The sequence below is a fragment of the Thamnophis sirtalis genome, unplaced genomic scaffold (genome assembly GCF_051295495.1).
Source record: "Thamnophis sirtalis isolate CommonGarterSnake01/CBP01778 unplaced genomic scaffold, rThaSir2_p1.2 scaffold_3, whole genome shotgun sequence".
In the NCBI taxonomy this organism is placed as follows: domain Eukaryota; kingdom Metazoa; phylum Chordata; class Lepidosauria; order Squamata; family Natricidae; genus Thamnophis; species Thamnophis sirtalis.
The window spans coordinates 93,856,362-93,881,030 of record NW_028261383.1 but is presented as its reverse complement, the minus strand read 5'-3'; the positions used below and the strand labels follow the sequence as shown (position 1 = coordinate 93,881,030).

The following is a 24,669-nucleotide window of genomic DNA, read 5'->3' as shown; positions in this document are numbered from 1 at the left end:
TCTAGAGATATGGGAATAATCCCTTGGAAGAAACATTAGAGCTGGTCTGCAAAATGTTGCCAGGCTTTTCATCTTTATTTTACACTGAACAGTTTCTCACTTGCAATTGGTTATAATCCAATTTTCTTGTGCTGCAAATATGTACAATTACTTTTAAAAGAAAATATAATGTCAATTGGACAGAATCCACTGTTAAAGGCAGCATTATATCTGGGACACTTTTGATCTTCTGAAGCCCAAAGAAGTAAATTGGGTCCTTGATAGTATGAATTCTGCCACTTGTGGGTTTGATCTCCTGGTTTCTTTGGATTGGAGGGGAGGGCATGAGGATATAATCAGTATCGCTTTGGATTTAGACATAATGCCTCTTGCCTTGAAAGAGGCAGTAGTCTTGTCTTCTCTTAAAGAGGCCTTCTGGCTATCTTTCACAATATTCACCAAGTTTCCAACCAGTCCTTCCATGTAAAATTGTTTTTTGACGGTGATAGCAAATCAGCTACAGAGAATCCTAAATGATATAGGATTTCGGTCAGTATTCAGGACCAAAACAGCATTGGTCCCCTGGCTCAGTGCTTTTTGTTGGGACACTCAGTGGCATTCAGTACCATCAGGTCTGGTACCTTTTGGGACTGTCTGCATGGATTGGGAAACTGGAAACAGTTTTATGCTAATTCCTCTCCCAAGTGGCCAGTTTCATCTGGTATCATGGGAAGGTAGCCCTTTGCAAATTCCAATGTGGAGAGTCCCAGAACTCTCTCCCACGTCATTGGATACAGAATATATACATAACCATGGGTCATTTATCAGTTTGAAGTAAGATGTCACCAATATGTTGCTGTTATGCACCAGTTATGCATTGCCAACTAAAGATGTCATAGTAATCTTTAACTGGTGCCTGGATGCTGTGACAATTGGGTAAAATAACCTTGGGTTAAATTCTACTATGGTGGACTGGTTGGTATTTATCAATAGGTACCTTGGGAAAGTTGTCTAGGCTATTCACACTCCCCATCCCCCAAACCAAGTTGGTTTGTGACCTTGGATTTCTCCTGGATTCCCAGTTCTTCCTTAAACAGTAGATGGAAGCTGTGGCCAAGGGGAATTTTCTTCTAACTTTGGCTGGCATATCAATTGCATCTCTCCCAGGAATGAGATGCATGGCAACTGTAATTTATGCTGATCACTAACTAACTGGGCTATTGTAATACGTTCAACATGGCATGGTTCTGCTTTTGGAACTGACTTGGAGACTACAGCTATATCAAATTTCAGTAGCAGCCCTTTATTGAATTCTCTTCCCCTGAGAGATATCAAGCTTGATATTTTTCTGTGAATGATTTAAAATAGCCATGCTTCGATATAAGTTTGAACCCTCATTTATTTAGCACCGTTGATGTTTGATTATTGATAACTTTAATTTTTGTATTGTATATGGCCTAGTTATATCCCACCAGGATCCATTATGTTTGGGGCATGCTATGACTAATGAAAATAAATAAATGGACTTTTTTTCTAGAGAAACTTTTGGCAAACGTGTTTGTTGTACAACTGTCTCCACGTTCTGCCTATATCTGAGTGCTGAGATATAAAAAACAATATCAGCACCATTCCAGTTTTCGAACAGCAGACAAGTGTTTTTTTAAACTAAATATACAAATGAAGATGTACTTGAGATTTTCATACTAAATCTGCAAGGAAATACATTAAATTATGAATGGTTATTAAAAATTATTTAGTTGCAATTTTTGTTTGGGTGATGAACTTTTTATCTTTCTTCTTTCTTGTTCAAAGGTCCAGATAACACTCATTTCCCATGACTGCGGTGGTCTGACAAAGCGAGATGTCAAGCTGGCTCAATTTATTGACAAAGCTGCTGCGTCTTGTCTAACAACTGGGTGCTAAAGTAATCATAAACAAATTCTATAATTTGTTTATTTAGTCTTTTACGGTAAAAATAGTTAATCCTCAATTTTCCCCATTCTTGCAGAAGCTTTTGCATATAGATACATAGAGGTTTGATCTAAAATGCTAGAATTGCTGCATTAAAAAGTTGAGTTGTTTGTTCTATGTTATCAGTGACAATTCCTCTGTGGTGATCTGTCTTCAGTAACACTGACCATTTAGGCAGGAATTCCTCTAAAGAAGAATGATTTGGGCTGATTAGTAGGTCAGGTTTGCATCTGAGTACCCTGTCCTGTGTTTCATCTTTTAGATTCTATACACAATGACAGTGGCACAGTTCAACGTGAACATCTGGATTTTTAGTCAAGAATTAATTTGTGTGTGTGTGAGAGAGAGAGTTTCCAGTAACCCTATATTAATATGCATAGTTGCAAGGTATATAGCTGAGAGAAAATTTCCCTTGCTGTAGGTATACAGATGCACTTTCCACTTGTTTAAACTTTCAGGTATTCTCTGGAATAAAATGACCACAATTGATTGTGTGACAAAAATCATGTAATGTTCTTGGAAATCTTGGTCAACATTATACAATAATTACAATGAATGTTAAAAAAAAAACACATGTTGGTGGTACTTTATATTGAGCTAAGCATGTTTGTCAGATTGATTCTATATGATTTCAACTTTTAGGCCAGATCCAAGAGGGATTCCCACTCTCCTGTTTCCTGAGGCACAGATATGGCTCTTTCTAGATAAACAAGAGTCTTGGTGCAGCGTATTGTGGTAAAAAAACAGACTCTCCCCGAATGTGTCCCTTTTCTTTCATTTATTAAATTAAATTCTTGACCATTTATCATTTATTAAATTAAATTCTTTACCATTTATCATTTATTAAATTAAATTCTTGACCATTGATCATACTGATTGGAGGACTGTGTTCCAATCTCCTTGAGGGCAGCATTGGAGGAAGATGGTCTGAGCCAATTTTGAGCCTCCTTCCAGAAACAGGAGTAGTAGAAACAAGGTTTAAGAGTAGACCAAAAGTCTGATTTACTCAACAACCTACAGGAGAAAGAGGATTAAAAAAAATATTTTTCACGTTTAGTGTAGGCACACACATTTATAATTAAAACCAAACAGAAATCTTACTTATTATGGCTAAATAACAAGGAAATATCATTTCCTTGTCATGTTTAACTCTCTGCTTTTAAGCCAAAATTCAGCTATTAAAGAGGCAGTTTACAGCTGAAGATTGATACTGGAAAAAGATATTTTTAACCTCTCTGATACAATGAATGCCATTTTTTCTCCTACGTATCCATCTGGAGGAAGTCACTTGGGACATTTCTTCGAAGGAGTTACATTGCTTTTCTCAATGGCACCAGAAGAGAATATGGAAAGAAAAATGATATTGTTCAGTCTCATAACCTGTGTATTTTGCCCTACTTTGTATGAAAAATGCTATGGAAAATGCAGCACTTTTCAGTGAACCAAACGTTTTAATTCAATGTAATTCGCCTTGCGCTATTGGGAATTATCTGAGCCGGTGTTGGTGAACTTTTTTGTCACTGAGTGCCGAAACAGGAGCACACGTGCGTGTGCCAAAAAGCAAAAGAGCAGGCACCTGGTCTTCCAGTTTCTAGTGCGCATGTGTGCACAAAGACCAACTGGCTGGTGCACATGCTGAAAACCGGAAGAGAAACCAAACTCTGGCCAGGATGAAGCACTCCCCCCGCCCCATCCAGCCTGCCACTGAGAACAAGCCACCACACATTCACACAAACCCTTCTGCCAAAGGAGTGCGACTGCTTCCCAGCCAGTGCACCTTTTACTTTGGCACTGGATAGATGTTCTGCCCGCGCGGACTCAGCTTCTCACAGCCCCAGAAAAGCAGCAGCTACAGCCGCAGGGCAAGGGGCAGGAGCAAATGGCTGGCCCCTGCAGCTGTGCTCCCGCTGGCGAGGCAGGCCCTCGGTGGCGTGTCCATGCACGAGGATCTGCGCTCTCCTCCGGCCCAAGATTTCCAGAAGAAAAACATAGTTGAGTCTTGAAGCAATATGTTACTATTTAATTATAGATTTAATAGAATAAATTCTCAGGCAAAATACACAGGTTCCTTGATAAAGACTGACCAGTTCTGGGCATTTCTGTTGACAAAATTAAGTATATTTTTGGTAGCAAGTCAAAAATGGAAATCAAACTGGATAATTTCAGTTAGAGTCTGAAGAGGATACAGCCTTAAAAGTAAAGTCGAAGCTCCTGATGCTACAGAATCTTCATCCAGAGATGGGCCTCACTCTTACTGGCTGAATTTGATGTTGCCCAGTTGGTGTAATCTACATCCTTACCTTGTTTAATTTTCTATATTTTAATTTGAATAAACAATTCATATTACTCTTTCTAAACTCTTGCCTCTGGTTTCTGATTCTGCTAATTCCATATGGTGCCTATTTTCCGTAATGATAAAAGTTTGTGAAAGTATTTTGATTGACATTTTTAAGTGGTCCCCAATACAAATGACACATGGTCCATGTTTTAATGGGTGCTATAAGACTGTCCATTGTTTTAGCTGAAAGACTATTTTTGGTGAAAAATCGCACCCTTCTGCACATGCTTCCCTAGAAATAAAACCTACTGTAGTTAGAACATGGATAAATTAAAAGTGTACTGGAGAATAATTCAACACACAGCCTTCTTTACAGATTTTGATGTATTCAACATAAAGGCCTTGAAAATAGATTTTAGCTAAGCATCCTTCAATAACTGAGAAGTCAGTTTCTACCCAGAAATCCTTTTCAGAATAAGGCACTGAATCCGCAAAGGTCAGACTGAAACCTATCCTTGCAGGAATGGATGAATACATTAAATATTGGTGCTTGCATACATGCTCCCCTCTCCCACTTTTAGCCCTTCAAGTGTCCAAGTCAAAACCCGAATAAAAGCTTTAGATTTATTCTTTTGAAAAGATGTGTGTTAGTTTTGCACTCTTTAAAGAAATCAAGTACTTCCAATGATTTGTTTAAAGCCCTTGTCAAAGATATTTGTGTGGATTTTAAAATCTCTCAGAATTTCATTTTACATGTGGAAAAATCATGTTAATATTGAAGTTAAAATGCAGATAAACTTTCTGTAATTTCTTAATACTTTTTATTCAAATGACAAAAGCAGTTCTTTTAAAGGTAGTAATGGAAGGATGACTTCCAAGGTACATTATTCGGTTGTTTTTCGGAATTAATAAAGATATTGAACCCAACATTTAGATGAGAAGCAAGGAAGTCTTATTTGAAGCTACAGAAATGGATTTATTGCAGTTAATGCTACAAAAGACAATATGTTGCAAAACATTATGTTAGAGGTACCAATAATTATGGCTGGATTTGAACACTCCTAGTCTAATTTTATGAAGTTTTGATGACTTCATAAGTCAATGTTTCTCAACTCCCAGAATTCCCATATTTATGACAGTTGCAGCAACCCGGGGTCATGTGATTGCCATTTGCAACCTACTCAGCTAAGCAAAGTCAGCGGGAGAAGCTGAATTTGTTTAATGACCACATGATTCACTAAGCAACTGCCCTGATTTGCTTAATAACTGGCAAAAAGGTCATAAAATTGGATGTGGCTCACTTAACTGCCTTGCTTAGTGATGGAAATGCTGGTCTCAATTGTGGTGATAAATCAATGACTACCTATAATTCGCTTTACATGAAGCTTTAAGGACTACTTGCAAACTTTAGTTAGGACAAAGTGTGGGCCTTGTACTCATTGAACAGTGTCATTATTAGCATATTACACTACCCTCTGAAAGCTATACTGGCTTCAATGGGTTGCTAAATTTTACCCCTCCTTTGTTAACTCTTCATAAGATTAACTTTTGCTTTCCTCTTCTTTTCCTGGAGAGGAGGAGGAAGAGGAAAACCTTTTCTAAGCCTTCTGAAAAGCGAGCTCCTTGGTTGAGTTTTTTCACTGTTCCTTCTGTTTCTTCCAATGTGGGTTTTGTCTTTTCACAAACCAATCCACTCTACAAATTTTCATTTCTGATCCTACTTGCTTCTGCTGGGTTATCAGTTACACAGTCCTCCTTCCTCTGAGGACCCTTTACCTCAGGTGTCAAACTCATGTCGTCATGGCATCGTCATGTGACATATCATGACTTTTTCCCCCTTAGCTAAACTGGCCGTGGGAGTGGACAGCGTATGATGCATTGGGGCCATGGGTTTGACACCCCTGCTCTAACTGTTCAATTGCTCTTGATAAATGCTTAAAACCTCCAATCAAGAAAGAAGCACACAAAACAAACAGACGTGTTTTATCTGACAAATCTGTCCTTTTTGTATTCAAAGGCAGACATGCCTTTAATAAGATTTAATACTTTTACTTACTTTACTTTACTTTAATAAGATTTGTATGCCGCCCACTCCCTTGGGACTCTGGGCGGCTCACAACAAAAGTAAAAACATATAAAAAATTTAAAAATACAATTGTTAAAATTAATCTATCATCCATTCAATCAAATGGGGCTGGATATTCATCAACAGCCCCATGCCTGCCGGAACAGCCAGGTCTTGGTTGCTTTAGTCAACCTTAGCCGGTGAGATTTGAACTGCTGAACTGCAGATAACAGTCAGCTGAAGTGGCCTGCAGTACTGCACCCTAACCACTGCACCACCTTGGCATTGTCTGGTCAATGGCATCCGGAGGAGGCCCAATCTGTGTGATCTTATTGGTCGTTGGGAGGTGAATGGCAGGAGACGGTCTCTCAGGTAGCCAGGTCCAATACCATGTAGGGCTTTAAAAGTAATGACTAGCATCTTGAAGCGGGTCCGGAGACCAATGGGGAGCCAATGCAGCTCGTGGAGGATAGGTGTAACATGGGTGTATCTAGGTACACCCATTATCACTCGCGCGGCTGCATTCTGGACCAACTGCAGTCTTCGAACACTCTTCAGGGGCAGCCCCATGCCTGCTTACAATTGCCTTAAATTAAGCCAAGAAGTTTTTTAGTTGCCTCTGTTGCACTTTTCATGCAACAGGTAACTAGACAAAATCGTAACCTCAAGAAGGTCATAACCTAGTTACATCTTAGTCATGTCACCTCAGACTATCATAGACTTGAACAAATTACTAATTTCAAGATAGGAACTGCAAATTCTAAAAAGCAGGCAAATTGTTTTGTGCAAACAATTGTACTGAATCATTTTCCTCTATACATTGACATTAATCATTTCCTTTAAAGTATTCGTACTAGAAATAAAAAAAAAATTACAGCACTATCAAAATGATAGGAACATTTAATGTGCTTTCCTCTAAACCAGGGGTGTCAAACTCATTGCCTGCTGGCCATGCGTACCTCTCAGCGAAGGGGAAAAAAGTCACGATATGTCATGTGACAATGTGACACCGCAAGTTTGACACCCCTGCTCTAAACTGTCAAAAGCCCAAGGAGCAGATCTTAGATTTTGCATACGCTGTTCTAAAATTGTGAGGTCACAGCGAGGTCATATTGGCACTTTCATTCTTCTCCAGATAGACTTTCTCTTAATTTACAGTTCTGATTGTGAAAAGATAAGCACAGTTCATATTCTGGGAAGCATGCTATGGATTCTTCAGAATTACCTGAAAAATTTCGTCTGACTGACAAGCTCTCATTTGAGGCATTTAAGTCTGGATCTGAACTTGAAATTGCACGCTATGTGTTTGGATACCGGTAAGATTTCAGCCAGGATTTTTTGTTTTTGTTTTATATCACATCTGGAAATTGTTTCCTGAAATTTTGAATTGCACATTACTCAAAACTATATTTTAATAATTTATTATATTTTTGAATGCCATGTTGATGGAATGGTGTACTTCTCATTATTTTTAGCCTACATAAAAAAGGTTTTTAATTTGATGAAATCCATTTTTCTTTCAAAATTCCTTTCAAAAGAGATTGTTAATGAATTTTAATGAATGTAATGAAATTTAATTTTGACCTGAAAACAGGTCAAGAATGAAACATGTTACTTAGTTCTATATGTGAATACTGCGTTATGCTGTAGAATACTTTCTCCAACAGCTTCCAGCCTTCCTGGATTTTCATACTTTGTTTAATTCTCTAGATAAGACATTGAAGAAGTTGACCTTTTCCAATTAGGCTTTTTCAAACATAGTAGGGAGCCGGAGAGGCTTCAGAGTGATGGGAAGGCACATAATGGAAAAGGACAGCAGCGGGCACTAGGAGAATGTCAACTACAGGAGAGCCTTCTCAGTAGTAGCTCCGACCCTTTGGAACGATCTCCCCGTGGAGATTCGTACCCTCACCACCGTCCTGGCCTCCCGCACAGCCCTCAAGACCTGGCTAGCCCGTCAGGCCTGGGGACAAAGATAATTGCCCCCACCCGAATGATGAATGAATGTTGCTTATTATTTTACTCTATGTATTGTATGTGTTATTGTTTGTATATCCCCTTCCCTCATTTTATGTAAGCCGCCCTGAGTCCCCTTAGGGAAAAGGGCGGCCTATAAGTATTAATAAATACTCAAATACTCAAATACAGCACTAAAAAAAGTTCAAAAGCACCAGCAATAAAAATTTGGAATACATTCTCATACACTTTAATAGGGTAAAAAGCTGCTTTTTCAGAAGGAGGAAAACTTTAGAGTATTAAACAAGAAGCAATGGATGGAAAGTAATCAAGGAGAGATCCAACCTTGAAATAAGGAGAAATTTCCTGACATTTAGAATAATTAATCAGTGGAATGACTTGCCTTCAGAAGTTGTGAGTGCTCCATTACTGGAAGTTTTTAAGAACAAATTGGGTAGCCATTTTTCTGGAATGGTATAGGGTCTCTTGCTTAAACGGATCGGAGTGGAAAATCTTCCTTACTTTCCAACTCTATTATTCTGCATTCTGGTTAAAAGAGTCTGATAGTGGAGAAAATCAAATCATGGTTCACTTATGTAGGAACTTGAAAGCAGAATTTGAAGTAGGTTTCATTTTTTTTGGAAAGAGAGAACCTGTCATGCATGCCTCCTTCAGTAACCAAGAAAGAAACCTCTCCAATTCATTGCTGGTGGAATTAAAAGTACTTTTACTGGTTATGAATACATAGCAGCGAAGTAAAGCAAAGTCTGAGTGAGAAAAGCACAAAATCATACATATCAAACATTTGCCCCACCCCCTCCCTCCAACAACCTCCACCCCATTGCCCAATCTGCAACTCCCTTAGGTGTCATGTGGGTTGCATCTCCAAGAAGCATCATCAGGTTGACTATCCCTCCTGCACCAATTATTCCCATCCCAAATACCATGCCCCCCCCCCATTGCCATGGCAGGTGAAAGCAAGTAAGCAAAGCAGAGGCTGACAGAACCACAATGGCAGTAACTAGAACATGAATGCTGGGAGAAGGGACTAAAGCACGACATATTTTTAAACACCAAATTATATACAGCCATAGTCCATAAAGAGTCGAGGTGGCGCAGTGGTTAAATGCAGCACTGCAGGCTACTTCAGCTGACTGCAGTTCGGCTGTTCAAATCTCACCGTCTCAGGGTTGACTCAGCCTTCCATCCTTCTGAGGTGGGTAAAATGAGGACCCGGATTGTTGTTGGGGGCAATATGCTGACTCTGTAAACCGCTTAGAGAGGACTGAAAGCCCTATGAAGCAGTATATAAGTCTAACTGCTATTGCTACAATATTTTTACCTTTTAAAAAAATGAAAATTTACCCAGGGGCTAGGGTGCTTTATCCTTTCACTCCGTGTTAATAATCTCTTCTGGCTTTTTTCCATTATGGGATTCAAAACGGTCAATTCATTTTAGTTGCTGCTTTCTTCGCAATTCCCTTCCTCTACAATGGCTTTTCTTTTGGAAGAAAGATAAAAGTGTTTTCTTAGGCTGTCACTGCAAGCAGTAAAACTTCCTGTTACAGGCCAATCTATAGGCATAATGCTCTCGTGTTCCCACAACACCAGGAGGCTTCAGAGCCAAGGTGATTATTAGCTTTGTTCCAATTCCAGAGGAGATGAATCCAAGAAAAATTTGTAGCAAGTCCTCTGAAATAGCGGGGCAGGTAGTTTTCCACTGGAATTTTATCAGCTCCACTGCATGTAGTCAAGATGCTGTTGGCATTTGTGACCTCCAGGGACCCACAGGTGTAGCTTTGCCGGAGTCCTTTGGGATTGGGCGGCCTATAAATTTATTAAATACTTAAATACTTTGCTTTTGCAACCAGGTTTTTTTTATTAGTGGAGGGGGGAAGCAAATTTGGTTAGAGCTGAACAGAGGTGAGGCAATCCCCCCACTCTGCCCATCCAATCTTTCTGTGAATCAGCTGGCCCAGCTCCATTGAAAGATGGGGTGCAGCTATATGGACCCTTCTGCAGTTATCCAAAGCTGCTTCTGGGCATTTAAGGGGTGTGGCTGGTGGCTGTGTAGAATTGCTTCTAAAAGCATTTGGCTCTTCCCTTGGTTGACATGACATCTGAATTCTCTCCCGTTGACTTGACATCTGAATTCTTTTCTTGCTATTTCATCATAATTGAAGGGTAATCCAATGAGTCTATACTTGCAGTTAGTTGTTTTAAGTATCTGACTGCTTCTATCTAATCCAAAACCCTTGGTTTATAACCACACCTTCTGCATGATACGAATTTGTTTTTGTTTGAACAAGCAGTAGCTTAAGAAAACAGGATTTTTTTCAGGTTGTAGATTCAATTCTGTCTTCTTCTTTTTTTTTTCCTTTCCAGGAGGAGAGATTCTGAGCTGTATAAGTTTGTGGAAAATTTATTCTATCATCCTCTATTCAAGTCTATTATGATCAGCAGCATTACGCTCAATGCGATATTCTTGTCTTTAGAAACTGATTATAAAGTTCGTTACGAGTCACATTTGTTCCTGCAGGTAATGAAAACTGCTGAGTGAGGTGGCCACAATTTCTCATTTGACTGTTCTGACGACATTTCCCCCCCCCAGAAAAAAAGTCAAGGAAGATGAGGAGAAATCAAATTTTTAAAGAGTTTTCAACCAACTCATTGAGCAAAAGGCTATCAGTATGGATACAGTTGCAAGAAAAAGTATGTGAATCCCTTGAGATTATGTGGAGTTTTGCATGAATTGGTCATAAAATGTGCTCTGAACTTCATCTAAGTCACAACAATAGAAAAACATAGTCTGCTGAAAATAATACTACACAAACATTAGATGTGCAATTAAACCATGGCAACATCTAATGTTTGTGTAGTATTATTTTCAGCAGACTGTGTTTGTCTACTGTTGTGACTTAGATGAAGTTCAGAGTACATTTTATGACCAATTCATGCAAAACTCCATGTAATCCCAAGGGGTTCACATACTTTTTCTTGCAACTGTAGCTACATTTGATCCCTAACAAGGCAATTATGACTGTACAGGCAGTCCTTGACTTAACAACTTTCATTTACAACAGCACTGAAAAAAGTGAATCATGACAGTTTTTCACACTTACGATTGTTGCATCATCCCTGTGGTCATGTAATCAAAATTAGGATGCTTGACAACTGGCATGTATTTATGACAATTGCAGTTTCCCAGGGCCACGTGATCTCCATTTGTAACCTTCCCAGCCAGCCTCCAACAAGCAAAGCCAATGGGGGAAGCAGATTCATTTAATAATTGCATGATTCACTTAACAACTGAGGCAAAAATAATCGTAAAATGGGGCAAAATTCACTCAACAATTGCCTTGCTTAGCAATACAAATTTTGGGCTCGATTGTACCATAATCATGGGTCAAGGACTACTTGTAAACTTAGTCATAATGGAACATAATAGAGGGCTTAAGCCCAGGGGAAGCTTATGAGGGACTTCTAGTTAGCTATCAAGTTAGGTTAGCTAACTAGAAGTTAGCCACTTCTAATTAACTAACCTAGGTGGGCTTTTGCCTAGCAAGGGTTCTCTGCTTTTATGTTCAAACTTTAAAGAACAACTTTCATAATAACATCTACAACTCAAGGATAAGTCCTCTTTGAGCAATGCTACTCTTTAAAGCAGTGTTTCTCAACCTTGGCGACTTTAAATCCTGTGGACTTCAACTCCCAGAATCCGCCTGGAGAATTCTGGGAGTTGAAGTCCACAGGACTTAAAGTCGCCAAGGTTGAGAAACACTGCTTTAAAGAGATGCATAGTGACTGAGGCATAGTCAATTTTGCTGAATGCTTTCCCTGGTTTTGGGTACAGCTATAGAAGACAGATGCAATTCTGAGAAAAGATACAGCTGCTTTAAGAAGATGTTGATAGGGATTGTTAGAGCCCTCTTGCATACCATGAAACACCTTTTTTGTCTTTGGATTGTATTATTTATGCTAATTTCTAAAGTAGGCCTCTTCAATAGCAGGAAGACCTCCAGCAAAAGCAGTATTATTAGTAGCAAATATATAAAGCAGGGGTGTCCAATTCAACTGCCAGAATTTTCCAGCCAGAAATTCTGGAAGCTGAAGTCCACAAGTCTTAAAGTTGCCAAGATTGGATACCTCTGATGTAAAGCCATTGCGGTCTTCTCCTACATAGAACAGGGAGATCTAAATGCAAGCAAAGATTCAACCTGATAGGACATCAAGCTGAAAACTGAATCCAAACTCAACCCACAAATCAATCTAGTATACGTCTAATCCAGAGGTGATATTCTGCCGGTTCACCCTGGTTCAGGTGAACTGGTAGTGGAGGTGGCTCCGCCCACCCACCCAGATGTCATCATAGACTCTCTGCGCATGCTCAAAAGCATCATGCGCGAGTGCTCCCGGTTTCGAACTGGTAGCAAAGATTGGAGTATTTAATGCCTGATCTATCACATTGGTTATCAGCACTGGGTCTGTGGCTTGCTAATTGAGGACACTGAGACTTCTTTGTTCAGGCCATGCCCACCCATAGCAACTAGCCTTTACAGCTAACTAGAAAAAATGGTAATAACTTAGGATATATTCCTGAGCAATTGCCTGCATTTTGAATCCAGATCTTCCACATATTCCTTCTCCCTCTGCCAAATATTCTATAAAGCTTGGAAAATATTATTCTGCATTCTCAGTATGGTGGAGATTGGTTTCTCTTGACTGATTGTCCATCCTAATAATGAGCATAGTTTTCTCTTTATCTAAACATCTTTTCGGAACTGGATGTATTTTGGTTGCAAACTCCAAGAATATGAACTTGAAATGAAAATGTTCGTACTACACTATCCTCTTTCGTCCTGATTTAACCTTCCTCTTGAGAAGGACGTATCTTACATACCTAGAATCTCTTAACTTACTTAATGAGAGCTAATAAACACAAACCTCTTGGCTTTAATTATATTTTGCTGGCACAGAAGCCAAGAGAAAAGCCTGGCTAATGTCAAGAAGTCAGTTCATTGCTTTATTTTTTAATAAATAATGTGTTAAGGGCTTTGAAAATGTGAGTCATGTAGTTTTGCTTATTTATCAAACCCAGATCCTTATACAACATTATCACCTTCCAGTAGATATATATATGGCTAGCTGATGAGAGCTAAATAGCTTGAAATAGATCTATACTAGTCTCCCTTTATTTATCAGCACAAATACAACATACATGCATGCATGCATGCATGCATACATACATACATACATACATACATACATACATACATACATACATACATACATATATATATATATATATATATATATATATATATATATATATATATATAATTTTCTCTCTGGAAACAAATGCTGTGGGGGGGAGTAAGACACCCTTAACAACCCTCGGGGTGTGTGTTCTGTTAAGATACAGACTGTTGTTCTTTACCAGTTTGCTCTCCCCTCATGGCTAGACTTGCCAGATCTAGGCTGTAATAATCTGGATGGCACAGTGGTGGGTTTCAAAAATTGTTCGAACCTACTCTGTGGCCCACTTTGTGGGAGTGGTTTGCTGCCCATGTGACCGGATGGGAGTGGCTTGCCGACCATGTGACTGGATATGAAGATGCCGGCAACATTTGTCAGAACCACCTTAAATTACCTCACACACAGCACTGGCATGCATTAGAATATGATGTAAACTTGTTTTTTAAAAGGCATCTTTGGTTTGCGTTAAAACAACTTCAACACACGCAATGTTCTGATTGCACCACAAACGCAGTAGTCATCCTTATCTTTCACACAGGCACTGAGTTTTATTAATATGAGCATGATAGTGTAGAATAATCATATCCAAGGACCAGTGATGGGTTTCAAAAAATTTTGGAACCTCTTCTGTAGGTATGGCCTGCTTTCCGGGTCCACTGGTGGAACCTCTTCTAACCGGTTCGGTAGATTTGACGAACCGGTTCTACCGAATAGGTGCGAACTGGTAGGAACCCACCTGTGGGATGGCACCCGATTATTACAAATTGTTGAGGTTGTGTCTTACTTTTTTCTAGCTTCCCTCCTTTGCGTTGTCTGCCTCCCCAGGTTTTTTGTATGTTTCTAAACAGGAAACTCCATTCCTAAAGGAAGGAGTGAGCTGCATGTGCTCAGCATTTATCTGCTAAGGTAAAGCCTTATCTGTGAGGTCTAGAAGCACTGGATCAAGAAATTAAAGGCTGCTCCGCTTTGTTTATGCAACTTCTCATTTTTTTTTTATTTTTCATTAAAATAATAATTGTTAAAAATGAAGTCGGGTGGCACAACTGTCAAAGATAGCTTACAGGGACACATTGAGCCCACCCTTCTTAAACTGCTTGCTACAAACTGCATTGTTTGGCAGAATAGCAATAAAATTAAATAATCTAGTTGTAAATGTTTAAACTGGACGATAGATAAGCAGTCAAACCTGAAAAAATGACTAACTTTATAAAGTTTGAAAAAGAATCATGTGTATATGTAATGTATACATGCATTGTGTGTGTGTATACAAACACATGCATATATGCAAGCATATTCCTTTGAACAATATCACAATTTCTTTTTTAGGTAGCAGATCTGCTCATTTTAGCCATCTATACCACAGAATTTCTAATGAGCCTTTACTTGGATCCGGTTAATTATTGGAAGGACGGTTATAAGCGTTTTGATGCTACTGTCCTTTTCATTGCTTACCTCCCATACACCATTGACCGCAGCAACCCAAAAATGCACCATACTGTAACTATGCTGAAAGGATTCCAAGCTCTCCGAGTCCTCAAGCTGCTCTACTATAGTCCAGGGATAACTGTAAGTAATCAGATACAATTTCCCTTTTACTGTTCACAAAGGACCTCCCATCTGTCTTGTGCACTTGTGTGATGTTGCACTTGTTGCAGTCAGTATTAATGCAAGAGTCACCTGTAGGTTTTGGGAAGGAATGCCTCTCTCTCTGCAATAGTGGCAAATATTTGTAGCTCGGGTGGAGGATGAAGGTGGAGGTTCATTCTCCATGCTTGTGAGTTGGTTTCTGAACTTTTCATTACCAGGTTAAGTAACATGTTTAGCAGAGTTTAGGGGAAGTCAGTGTCAGTGTTCTTCTGCTTATAAGGGCTTTGTGTGGTCAGTAGGTCTTGTGAATGGGAGGACCTGTCAGGTGAGGGTCGTGTCAAGTGAGGATCTTGTGATGAGTCTTGTGGCGGGTCACTATTCATCCAATATTTCATTATTAAACTAGGTAACATCTAGCACTGATGAAGTTACCTAGTTTGGTAATAATATGTCTGCAAGAAAATAGCCACACTCAGGGAGCATCAAGGACAAAAGTAGTAATTTCTATAGAACTTCTACTTTTTAAACAAATTTGCTACAATACAGTATTGTTGTTCCCACTCTTCAGGACTATCTATTGCATGCCATTTTCAGGGTAATAATTCTTACTTAATAATCCCTTAGAGGAAATACTGAAAAGCGCAGGGTCATCAGCTAAGAACGCCAAACAGAACTAATTCTTATAAAGAACTGAAATGATATCAGTACAGTAGAGCAGATTCTTCAGGAACAGATGTGAATTCTGACTTGAGAACTTTGCTTGAGTTCATTGTGTTGGTCATGGATTTTGGCTAACATTGCAGAAAATCCCATGCAGCCTGCATATTATTTTACTCTAGGGAGTGACTAAAGAATAGGCTTGCTGCCTTTCCTTTACTATAAGCATACAGATGCCAAATACAGAGGCCAGAGGGAACCTTTGCAATCTCCTAGCTCTTTCAGAACAAACATCTGTGAGTGCCAAAAACATCTCACACTTCAAATCCCAAATCCATTTGTTGGATTATTTGGGTGTTTAATGGATAAAAAGTTAATGGATTTCTGCAAAGCCAGGATTAGCTGCTCATTGGTACCTCTGGATATAGCAAAGAAATTATTTTGTGATGTCAGAGCAAAGACGTTACCAGCTTAGCAGCTCCCATGTCTTTTAGTATTGAGACTGTTACTACACATGCCGTCATTTCAGACATACGTATTGGCACGTGACTTTTTGTACTTCAGAAGCCCCTTCTGAGTTCTAAACATAAGCACATGGTATTATTTATTCATTATGATGATGATAATGTTCATATTTATAGGCCAAATAAATAAAACCAATAACTGGAAAAAAGCAAACACCAACTTGCATGCAGCTGAGAAGCCTTCATTCATTCACACTCTTTAAAAAAGAATTTCCAAGTCAACAGAATGTTGGAAAGAAATTACGTAAAGGGAGCAAAATTCCATCTATCATCCCATTAACTCTCAGAAAAAGTGAATTGAACGGGGCCAAATTTGGTGTAGGAGAAGAATCCAACAAAAGAAAAAAAATCAAATAAAAAAGAAGAAGGGCTAAATCAGGCTGGGGACTGTGGAGAAAAAACACTCCGAAAAAATTCCCCAATGTATCCCTTTACAACAAGCATTGAACAGTGGCACACAGTGTTGCTGACATTTTAAGTCCTCCGTCCCAGGCATGTGATTCAAAATGGAACTATTATTAAGGGATGGGGAGAATTCAAGAAGCTGTGATCTATATGCTTTCCCTAAATTGCTTTCTCTGAAGTAGCCTATGGGGCTGCTGGTTTATTGTGATTTCTTTTTCCACAATTAAGCATGCCATTGTTGATCATTGTGTAAGATGGTAACTTTGCTTCAGATGGGCAAAGATCCAACTCTATAACCTATTGTTCCATTATTTTTAGTTTAGAGCTTCCTTTTTTCCCTCTTCATGTAGAGATAGTCCTCAACTTACACCACAATTGGGAAAGAAAAGCTTCTTATTAAGCAGTGTGGTCAGTGTGAGGTACCATGTGTTCATACCAGAGGTGGGTTCCTACCAGTTCGGTAGAACCAGTTCATCAAATCTACCGAACCGGTTAGAAGAGGTTCTACCAGTAGACCAGGAAAGCAACCCACTACTGACACACACACACACACACACACACACACACACACACACACACACACACACTAACACAGAGAGAGAAAGAGAAAGAAGAAAGGAAGAAAGAAAGAAATAAAGAAAAAAGAAAGAAAAAGTGAGATGAAAGAAAAAAAGGAAAATGGGACAGAGAGACAAAAGGAAAGAAAGAGAGGGAGAGAGAGAAAAACATGGCCAGCAAGCCACTCCCACCAGGTCACATGGCTGGCAAGCCACTCCCACAAAGGAGGCCACACCCACAGAGTAGGTTCGAAATTTTTTTGAAACCCACCACTGGTCCATACCCAATTTTGCCATAGTCATTATGTGAAACATCATGAGATTGTCATTTGTGACCTTCCCTCCCCACTTCCCTATTGACTTTGTTTGTTAGAAGCCTGCTGAGAAGGCCACAAATGGCAGCCACATGGTAGGACACTGCAGCCATTATGAATACCTGCCAATTGCTCAGCACATTATTACCTAACCACAGGGATGCTGCCACAGTTGTTCATGCAATGACTGGTTATAAGTCACTTTTTAGCACCATCATAACTTCAAACAGTCACTAAATGAATGTTCCTAAACGAAGGGCTAGCTGCAAATCATCTTTCCTGTCCTGGTGCCCTCCAGAGGTGGCTAGCAGCTCTGAAAATGGTTGTCCTCACACACCTGGAGACCATCAGGTTGGAAGAGATCGATAAAGCACATAAATTGTATTCACTTGATTTTTCTTCCTTTTGTTCCTCCCTTCTACAGAATCTATTGGCAGCTATGGGCCAGACTGTGAAAAATGTAATCTATGTCCTTGTCTTATTGTTCTTGCTAATGTTTATCTTTGCTATTCTGGGACATGGTTTGTATGGAGACTATGAACATGGAGATCCACGGAACTGGGGCAGCTTAGCAGCTGCCTTTTTTACACTCTTCAGCTTAGTAACGGTAATTTTCATGCATTTCACATGATAGTCAACTCTGCTAGACTAACGTTATTGTTTTATAATTGGAACCGAAATTGAAGACTTAGTTTCTCCAGGCTAGTTGTCCAGCAAAATGAACCTAGATAGACAAAATTTGGAATACAACTAGAGGGAGTACAGAGCATCTGAGTTTTTATAAAAGGGGAAACAAAGGGCAAGACCTTGTTTATTTAGATCAAGGTTATTAACTTGTCAGGATTGCATTTAGTAGTTTTTCCAATCCTGTTTGCTTTGATTTAAGCCATTTTTCAAGAACTAAATTTTAATCTCGAGCTTTGTGGACTTACATAGATAAACAAGGTCCAAAGCCCAGGGTGAGCTTTGACACTGCTCAAACTTTGCCTATCTTGCATGATTAGGCTTTTTTTTTTTTAAAAAAAAATGTGACCCTTCTCTAAGTTACTTCTGATGCTTCAGTGGCTCACAATTCATATTTTGAGAACCTATTACGGAATTTCTTGTTTCACTGAAAATTCAGACTATAATGCCACTACCGGTAATTGCTTTTTTAGGATTAAATCAAGCTGGTGTAGTTGCTAGAACTATTTGATTTAATTTGCGTTGCAAGATGATACTCCCCTGCAAGTATCATCCTAATGTCTAAGTAGCCTTAGTGAACATTATGAGTTTGGCTTGAAAAAATGGTGCTTTTCAGCATGTGTAGATTGAGCACACTAATACCCATGTAGGAGTAACCATGATCTCTATGGATCAGGCCAAATTGATTTAGTCTACTCTTTTCCGTGACCCGTCAAAACCGCGGTCCACAAAAGCGCGATCGACGAAAGCGCGCATTTGACGTCATCACAGCGCGATGAAAAAAATTAAAAATTGAAATAAAAATTAAATTAAAGCAAGCCGATTCACATAAAGGTAAGGGTTAGGTTTAGGGTTAGGGTTAGGGTTAGGTTAAGGGTTAGGGTTAGGTTTAGAGCGTTAGGGTTACGTTTAGCGTTAGGTTAAGGGTTAGCGTTAGGTTTAGCGTTACGTTAACGGTTAGGTTTAGGGTTAGATTTAGGGTTAGGTTAAGGGTTAGGTTTAGGGTTAGGTTTAGGGTTAGGTTTGGGGGGGTTAGGGTAAGGTTTTCGCTTTATTTTTACATTTTTCGATCACAGCGCGATGTTTTTGTCGCGCTGTGATGACGTCAAATGCGCGCTTTCGTCGACTGCGATTTTGTCGTCTGCGGTTTTGTGGTGGAACCCTCTTTTCTTTTCAGAAGGATCAATCCCATGTTAATAGAAGGCCCCAAAGTGGGACATAGACCAGGAGGACAAAAACATCAAGATAGCTCCCAAGCTGTACCCCCTTTTTACATGCTTTGAGATATTTTGGTTGTAGCCACCATCTTGACTTTTTGGCCTGCTTCCTGCAAGCACTCGTAGCATGGGAAGTTTTCTACTTTGTCATGTTCCCCAACTTCTGCTTAATACTGTAGCCCTTATCGTGCTTAATCTTTTTTTTTTAACACAATAGGGCATAACAGATACAACAAACACCAAAATGACTGAACTGGCATAGATGCAACAGTACAGTGAAATGTATGCAACGTTTTTATGACCAGATTGATATTTTTTGTTACTTATGAACAAGTGTAGTTCATTTATACCTGCTTAAGTTTGTTTGTGTATTGGGGAGAGGAAATGCATTGGGCCACAACGGGTGAAGGAACTATAGCCCTTTTATTATTTGACTTTAACTCGCAGAATTCCTGACTTTATGACTTCATAAAGTCATAAAGGGGCCATAGTGTTCCATCTCTGGACTAGAGAAATAATTTATCAGATGTTTGACAAAAGGTATCTTTAGATTGTAATGTTGAATTGATAAATTTCAGGTTGATGGATGGACAGACTTACAGGAAGAATTGGATAATAAAAAGTTTGTTACAAGCCGAACATTCACAATAGTATTCATTCTGCTAGGATTTTTTGTATTTTTCAATATGTTTATTGGAGTTGTCATTATGGATATCCAGGTAAGTGACATTTATATGGCATTTTAAAATTTCTACTGAAATCCAATTATTAGAAATTGACATTGGGTATAAAAATAGTGTCAACTATTGCAGGGTTACTGAACTTTAATCTGTTCATTTTCATTTTTCTATATTTTTAATTTTGAGCTTTTTAACATAACGTGGACTGTATATAATACCTTCCTTGATTCTGGTTTATCTTAGCTGAAAAGTGTTTGTTAGGTCTACCAGACCTGGACTGTAGAACTTCAGACAACCAGTAAATAGGAACAAAGAATTAGATTCATCTCAAAGCTAGATGAATGGCAAACAAATCTAATAAATAAGTACGAAAAATCATATATTTTTATATGCAGTATATATGTGTGTGTACACACACACAATCACACAGCCATTTATTGGTTTTTCAGATTTTTGAATCTCAAATCTGAATGAAAACACTGTGTTTGAAACTTTGTATGAGATTGGATAAGTTTTATCAAGTAACTAAGTCATTTCAGAGGTTGTTTTCCCATCGGTAAATTACAGTGTCGTTTACAGTCATTCAAACATAATTGTGGCAAACTAATAGTACAAGTAAACCTTGTTTATACAATCAGTTTGGTGTAATGTTAATGCATCAGGCTAAAAATCAGTGAGACAGTGATTTCTAATCTCATCTTCAACACAAAGCCATCTGGCTGAACTTGGGCCAGTCCCTCTCTCTCAGCCCCAGGAAAGAGACCATGGCAAAACACTTCCAATAAATCTTGGCAAGAAAACTATAGGGACTTGTCCAAGCAGTCACTAGGAGACTACACTAACTGAAAAGCATAAAAAGATAATCCTTGTTTATTGACCAATTCATTTGGTGACTATTCACCATTATAATGATTATGATAAAATAACTCCATGACCAATCCTCACATTTACAATGTGTAGCAGTTATGTAAAGGACAACTGAAGCAAGATTTTAAGTACAATTGCGATTTCACTTAGGGATTGTTTCACTTAACAACCAAATTGCAAGTCTCGGTTGAGGTCCCTAAAAGCACTACCTGTAATCAGAAACGATGTTATAATTTCAGAGTGCTTAGATCATAGGTGTCAAACTCGCAGTGTCATGTTGCCGTCACATGACTTTTCGTGATGTTCTTTTCCTTCACGGAGCTGGGGTGGGCATGGCCTGCGCATGATGCATCTGGTCTGCGGGCTGCCAGTTTGATACCCCTGGCTTAGATGGTGCTTTGAAGACACAAGTTAAAAGTATGAAAATGATAAGCTAGGTAACCTAGAAACTGAGGAAGTGGGAGGAGAGAGAGTACACAATGGTGAGAAGTTCCTTAAAGCTGCAAAGTGTAAACAATTTATCATTTGAGACATGGCCATTGGCCAATGCAGCAGTTGATTTTAAACTACTGTTACTCAGAATTGGCTTAACCAGTATGGTTGTAGATTGTGGGAAATGAATTGCTCCAACTGGTCACTTCTGCTGTGTAGTTTGTTCTATCATCTCCAGCCAGTGGGGCCATTCCTAGTAGGAAGTTAGAACCAAGTGGGGCCTTTGTCTCAACATCCTTTGATTTATGTAGCACTCAACTGAGCAATATGAGGAAAAACTGAAAGAAGAAAGGCAAATTACTTTGATTGCAAAGAAGCAGGCCATCCTAAAAAGGCAACAGGAAGAAATATTTGAATTGTTCAATCTGCAGGTAGGAATTGTATTTTATATAATGTTTTTCAATAGATAAGTCTTCATTAGTTGGAGTTGATTCATCTCATTTTTCACTAGATTGAGCTTTCTCATGTTCACAAATCTTATGTTCCCTGTTTTTGCTGAAATTATGCTTTGGGATGTCTTTTCGTCAGGGCAACATCAACAACCAGACATTTCAAAAGCTTTAATCCAGTCACATCATAGTATAGTCTTTATTGTAATTGTACAAAATAAATACAATGGAATTGGTTATAATCATAAACATCATTGGTATTCTGAAAGTTCTCAGCTGTTCCTCAATATCAGTTTGAGTGCCATCTGATCTGAGGGAACCCATCATCTGGCATTATCTTGTCAATCACTTCATTGATGTGGTTTTCTTGGTAAAATACAGGAATAGTTCACCACTGTCTTGTCTCTTGGCTCTCCCCATCCCACCTCAGTTTGAAATGAAGCATTTGCCATTGTCACTAAAATCCACCTCTATCATCTTTCTATGTTGCTGCTGCCCCATATGCTGTAGGTGTCTATTTGCTTTAGCTAGGGAACTGGGATGACCTTCATGCCTTGGATAAGCCTACTGTCATTACAGATACTTAACTTACATTCCCAATGTTCTTCTCATCCCTCCCACAGGAACACCCTTTCTTCTCCATGTTGAGATAGCACAGCATAACTTGAGGGGACCCCCAACCTTAAAGGTTGAGACTGGACAAAATTTGTAAATATTTAAGAGGTTATTCATGAGGCAAATTCTAAATCTGATGACCCACTCCATACTTTCCATTGTGGCTATTTGGAGAAGTGACTTTTGGTTCCGCAAAACCAAAACTGGCTTCTGAATGAGTTCTGAATGAGTAATTAACCTCCACACCTCTCTTTTCACCCTAGAAATCAACTGAGTACAAAACTTTTGATGAAATGGTGGAAAGCTTTAAAAAGAGCCTGCTTCATTCAGATCCTATGGTCTTGGAAGACTTCTGTGCCAGCCTGCCATTCATTGACCTCTATTTGGCATCCCTTGATCGTCAGGATGCCACTGTGTACAAGTGTGTAACTTTTCTTAAATAGAGTCTGGGATTTAGATCCTATTCGCATGCTAATATTCAGCAATGATCAAATGCTTCACTGTCCTCAATTCTAAAACCAAGTAGAAAGCATTCTTTTTAAAGCATCTGAAATAGTTACCCTGAACACTGTAGTTAAGGAATGTGTTTAGAGATGTCACAGCCAAATGACTTTCAGAGTCATTTGCTGCGTATTGAATATAGTGCTGAGTGGAATATTTCTATGTTGTCCTGATAATCAGTGAACCTGGCTTTATTTTTTGCCTTTCAATACTGATACAATGATTGTATATGTTTAATTTCAGGCTGCAAGATCTCTACTATGAAATTGTTGCCATTTTGTCTACCCTGCTATACCATTCCCATGAAAAGACTTTGCAATCTCTGCAGTGCTTTAAGGGAAAATCTAGGTAGTTCATTGTTCCCAAAGTAATGTAGGACATCTACTGTCATTAATGTGCCAAAAATATTTTCTTTGCATTTGAAAAATAAAGAAGAATATAAACTGAAGTTTTAGAACTGGTCAGATTAATGCAAAACTCCCATGCTCTAAGATATTTTTGATTTTGTTCCTTTTTTTTTGAAAATGCAAACATAATACGACTACTTTGCTAATGTATCTTGGTGGTGGTGGTGATATTTCCTTCATTTTTCATAGGTTTATGGCAAAGCATACACATACATACACAGATGCATTTTATATCTGTCTATCTATCTATCTATCTATCTATCTATCTATCTGTCATCTATCTATCTATCTATCTATCATCTATCTATCTATCTATCTATCTATCTATCATCTATCTATGGTGTATCTCTCTCTCTCTCTCATCTATCTATCTATCTATCTATCTATCTATCTATCTATCTATCTATCTATCTATCTATCTATCTATCTATCTATCTATCTACCTACCTACCTACCTACCTACCTACCTACCTACCTACCTACCTACCTATCTATCTATCTATCTATCTATCTATCTATCTATCTATCTATCTATCTATCCCATACACACACACATACAAAAATACCATAATAGATCTGTGTACACATATACACATACATATCTGTCTACTTGAAAGTGTTCTTATTCTTCATGTGAGAGAAGAGTTGGAGTTGGTATTTAAATGAAACTTCCCAAAGTTGATGAATGCCAAGAGAAATTCAAGCCAGACTGTCTGCTATGACCTTTTTAATAGTCAAGTCCATTATTCTGGTCATAGGGCATTGCTCATTCACAGAGAATGTACCATTAGGTGTTGAGCACACACCATTCCTTAATTATTGCCAAAGAATAAAAAAGGACTAATACTTTATATGTAATAGAATGGAGAAATAAATCATCAGCTCTTGAAATTTTTTTAAGAACTATGCAGATTAAATTCTACTCCTAAAGGAACAGAAAGGATTCTCACAGTTGGTGTTGAATTTTCTGGCTCACATATTTTTACATTATAGCTGTGAAGTCCTTTGTGATTATATATACTGGACTGGTATATAATATTACATAAAGAAACACTTGAAAAATGTCTTGTTTAATAGAAAGTGGTTAGTCTGTTTCAAATAAATTTGAAACAGACCGAAATAGTATCTGATTCTAGACACTTAAACATTTGAAAAATGATGCCATAAAGGATACTTATTGACACTTTCTAACAGAGAAACATACTATTAAAAAATAAATTAACGGAACAAGTTCATTTATCATGCTGCAAATATTTCAAGGAATAGAA

The 24,669-nt window shown here is 38.5% G+C and overlaps 2 protein-coding genes across 2 annotated transcripts in view; both read left to right on the top strand.

The window, feature by feature from the left end:
• PCBD2 (pterin-4 alpha-carbinolamine dehydratase 2) overlaps window positions 1–4,307 on the top strand; it is a 33,334-nt gene extending 29,027 nt beyond the window's left edge. The window contains exon 4 of the mRNA XM_014070355.2: window positions 1,792–4,307. Coding sequence (XP_013925830.2) covers window positions 1,792–1,902 — 111 coding nt within the window. The 3' untranslated portion in view covers window positions 1,903–4,307. The remainder of the gene's footprint in view (window positions 1–1,791) is intronic.
• Window positions 4,308–7,499: 3,192 nt separating this feature from the next.
• On the top strand, window positions 7,500–23,388 carry CATSPER3 (cation channel sperm associated 3). The gene is made up of 8 exons (XM_087708229.1): window positions 7,500–7,609; window positions 10,635–10,788; window positions 14,832–15,071; window positions 17,974–18,156; window positions 20,029–20,169; window positions 21,741–21,860; window positions 22,757–22,914; window positions 23,238–23,388. Exons 1-8 carry the CDS (start codon window positions 7,500–7,502, stop codon window positions 23,344–23,346), a joined length of 1,215 nt encoding a protein of 404 aa, XP_087564355.1. The 3' UTR covers window positions 23,347–23,388.
• The last annotated feature ends 1,281 nt before the right edge of the window (window positions 23,389–24,669 follow it).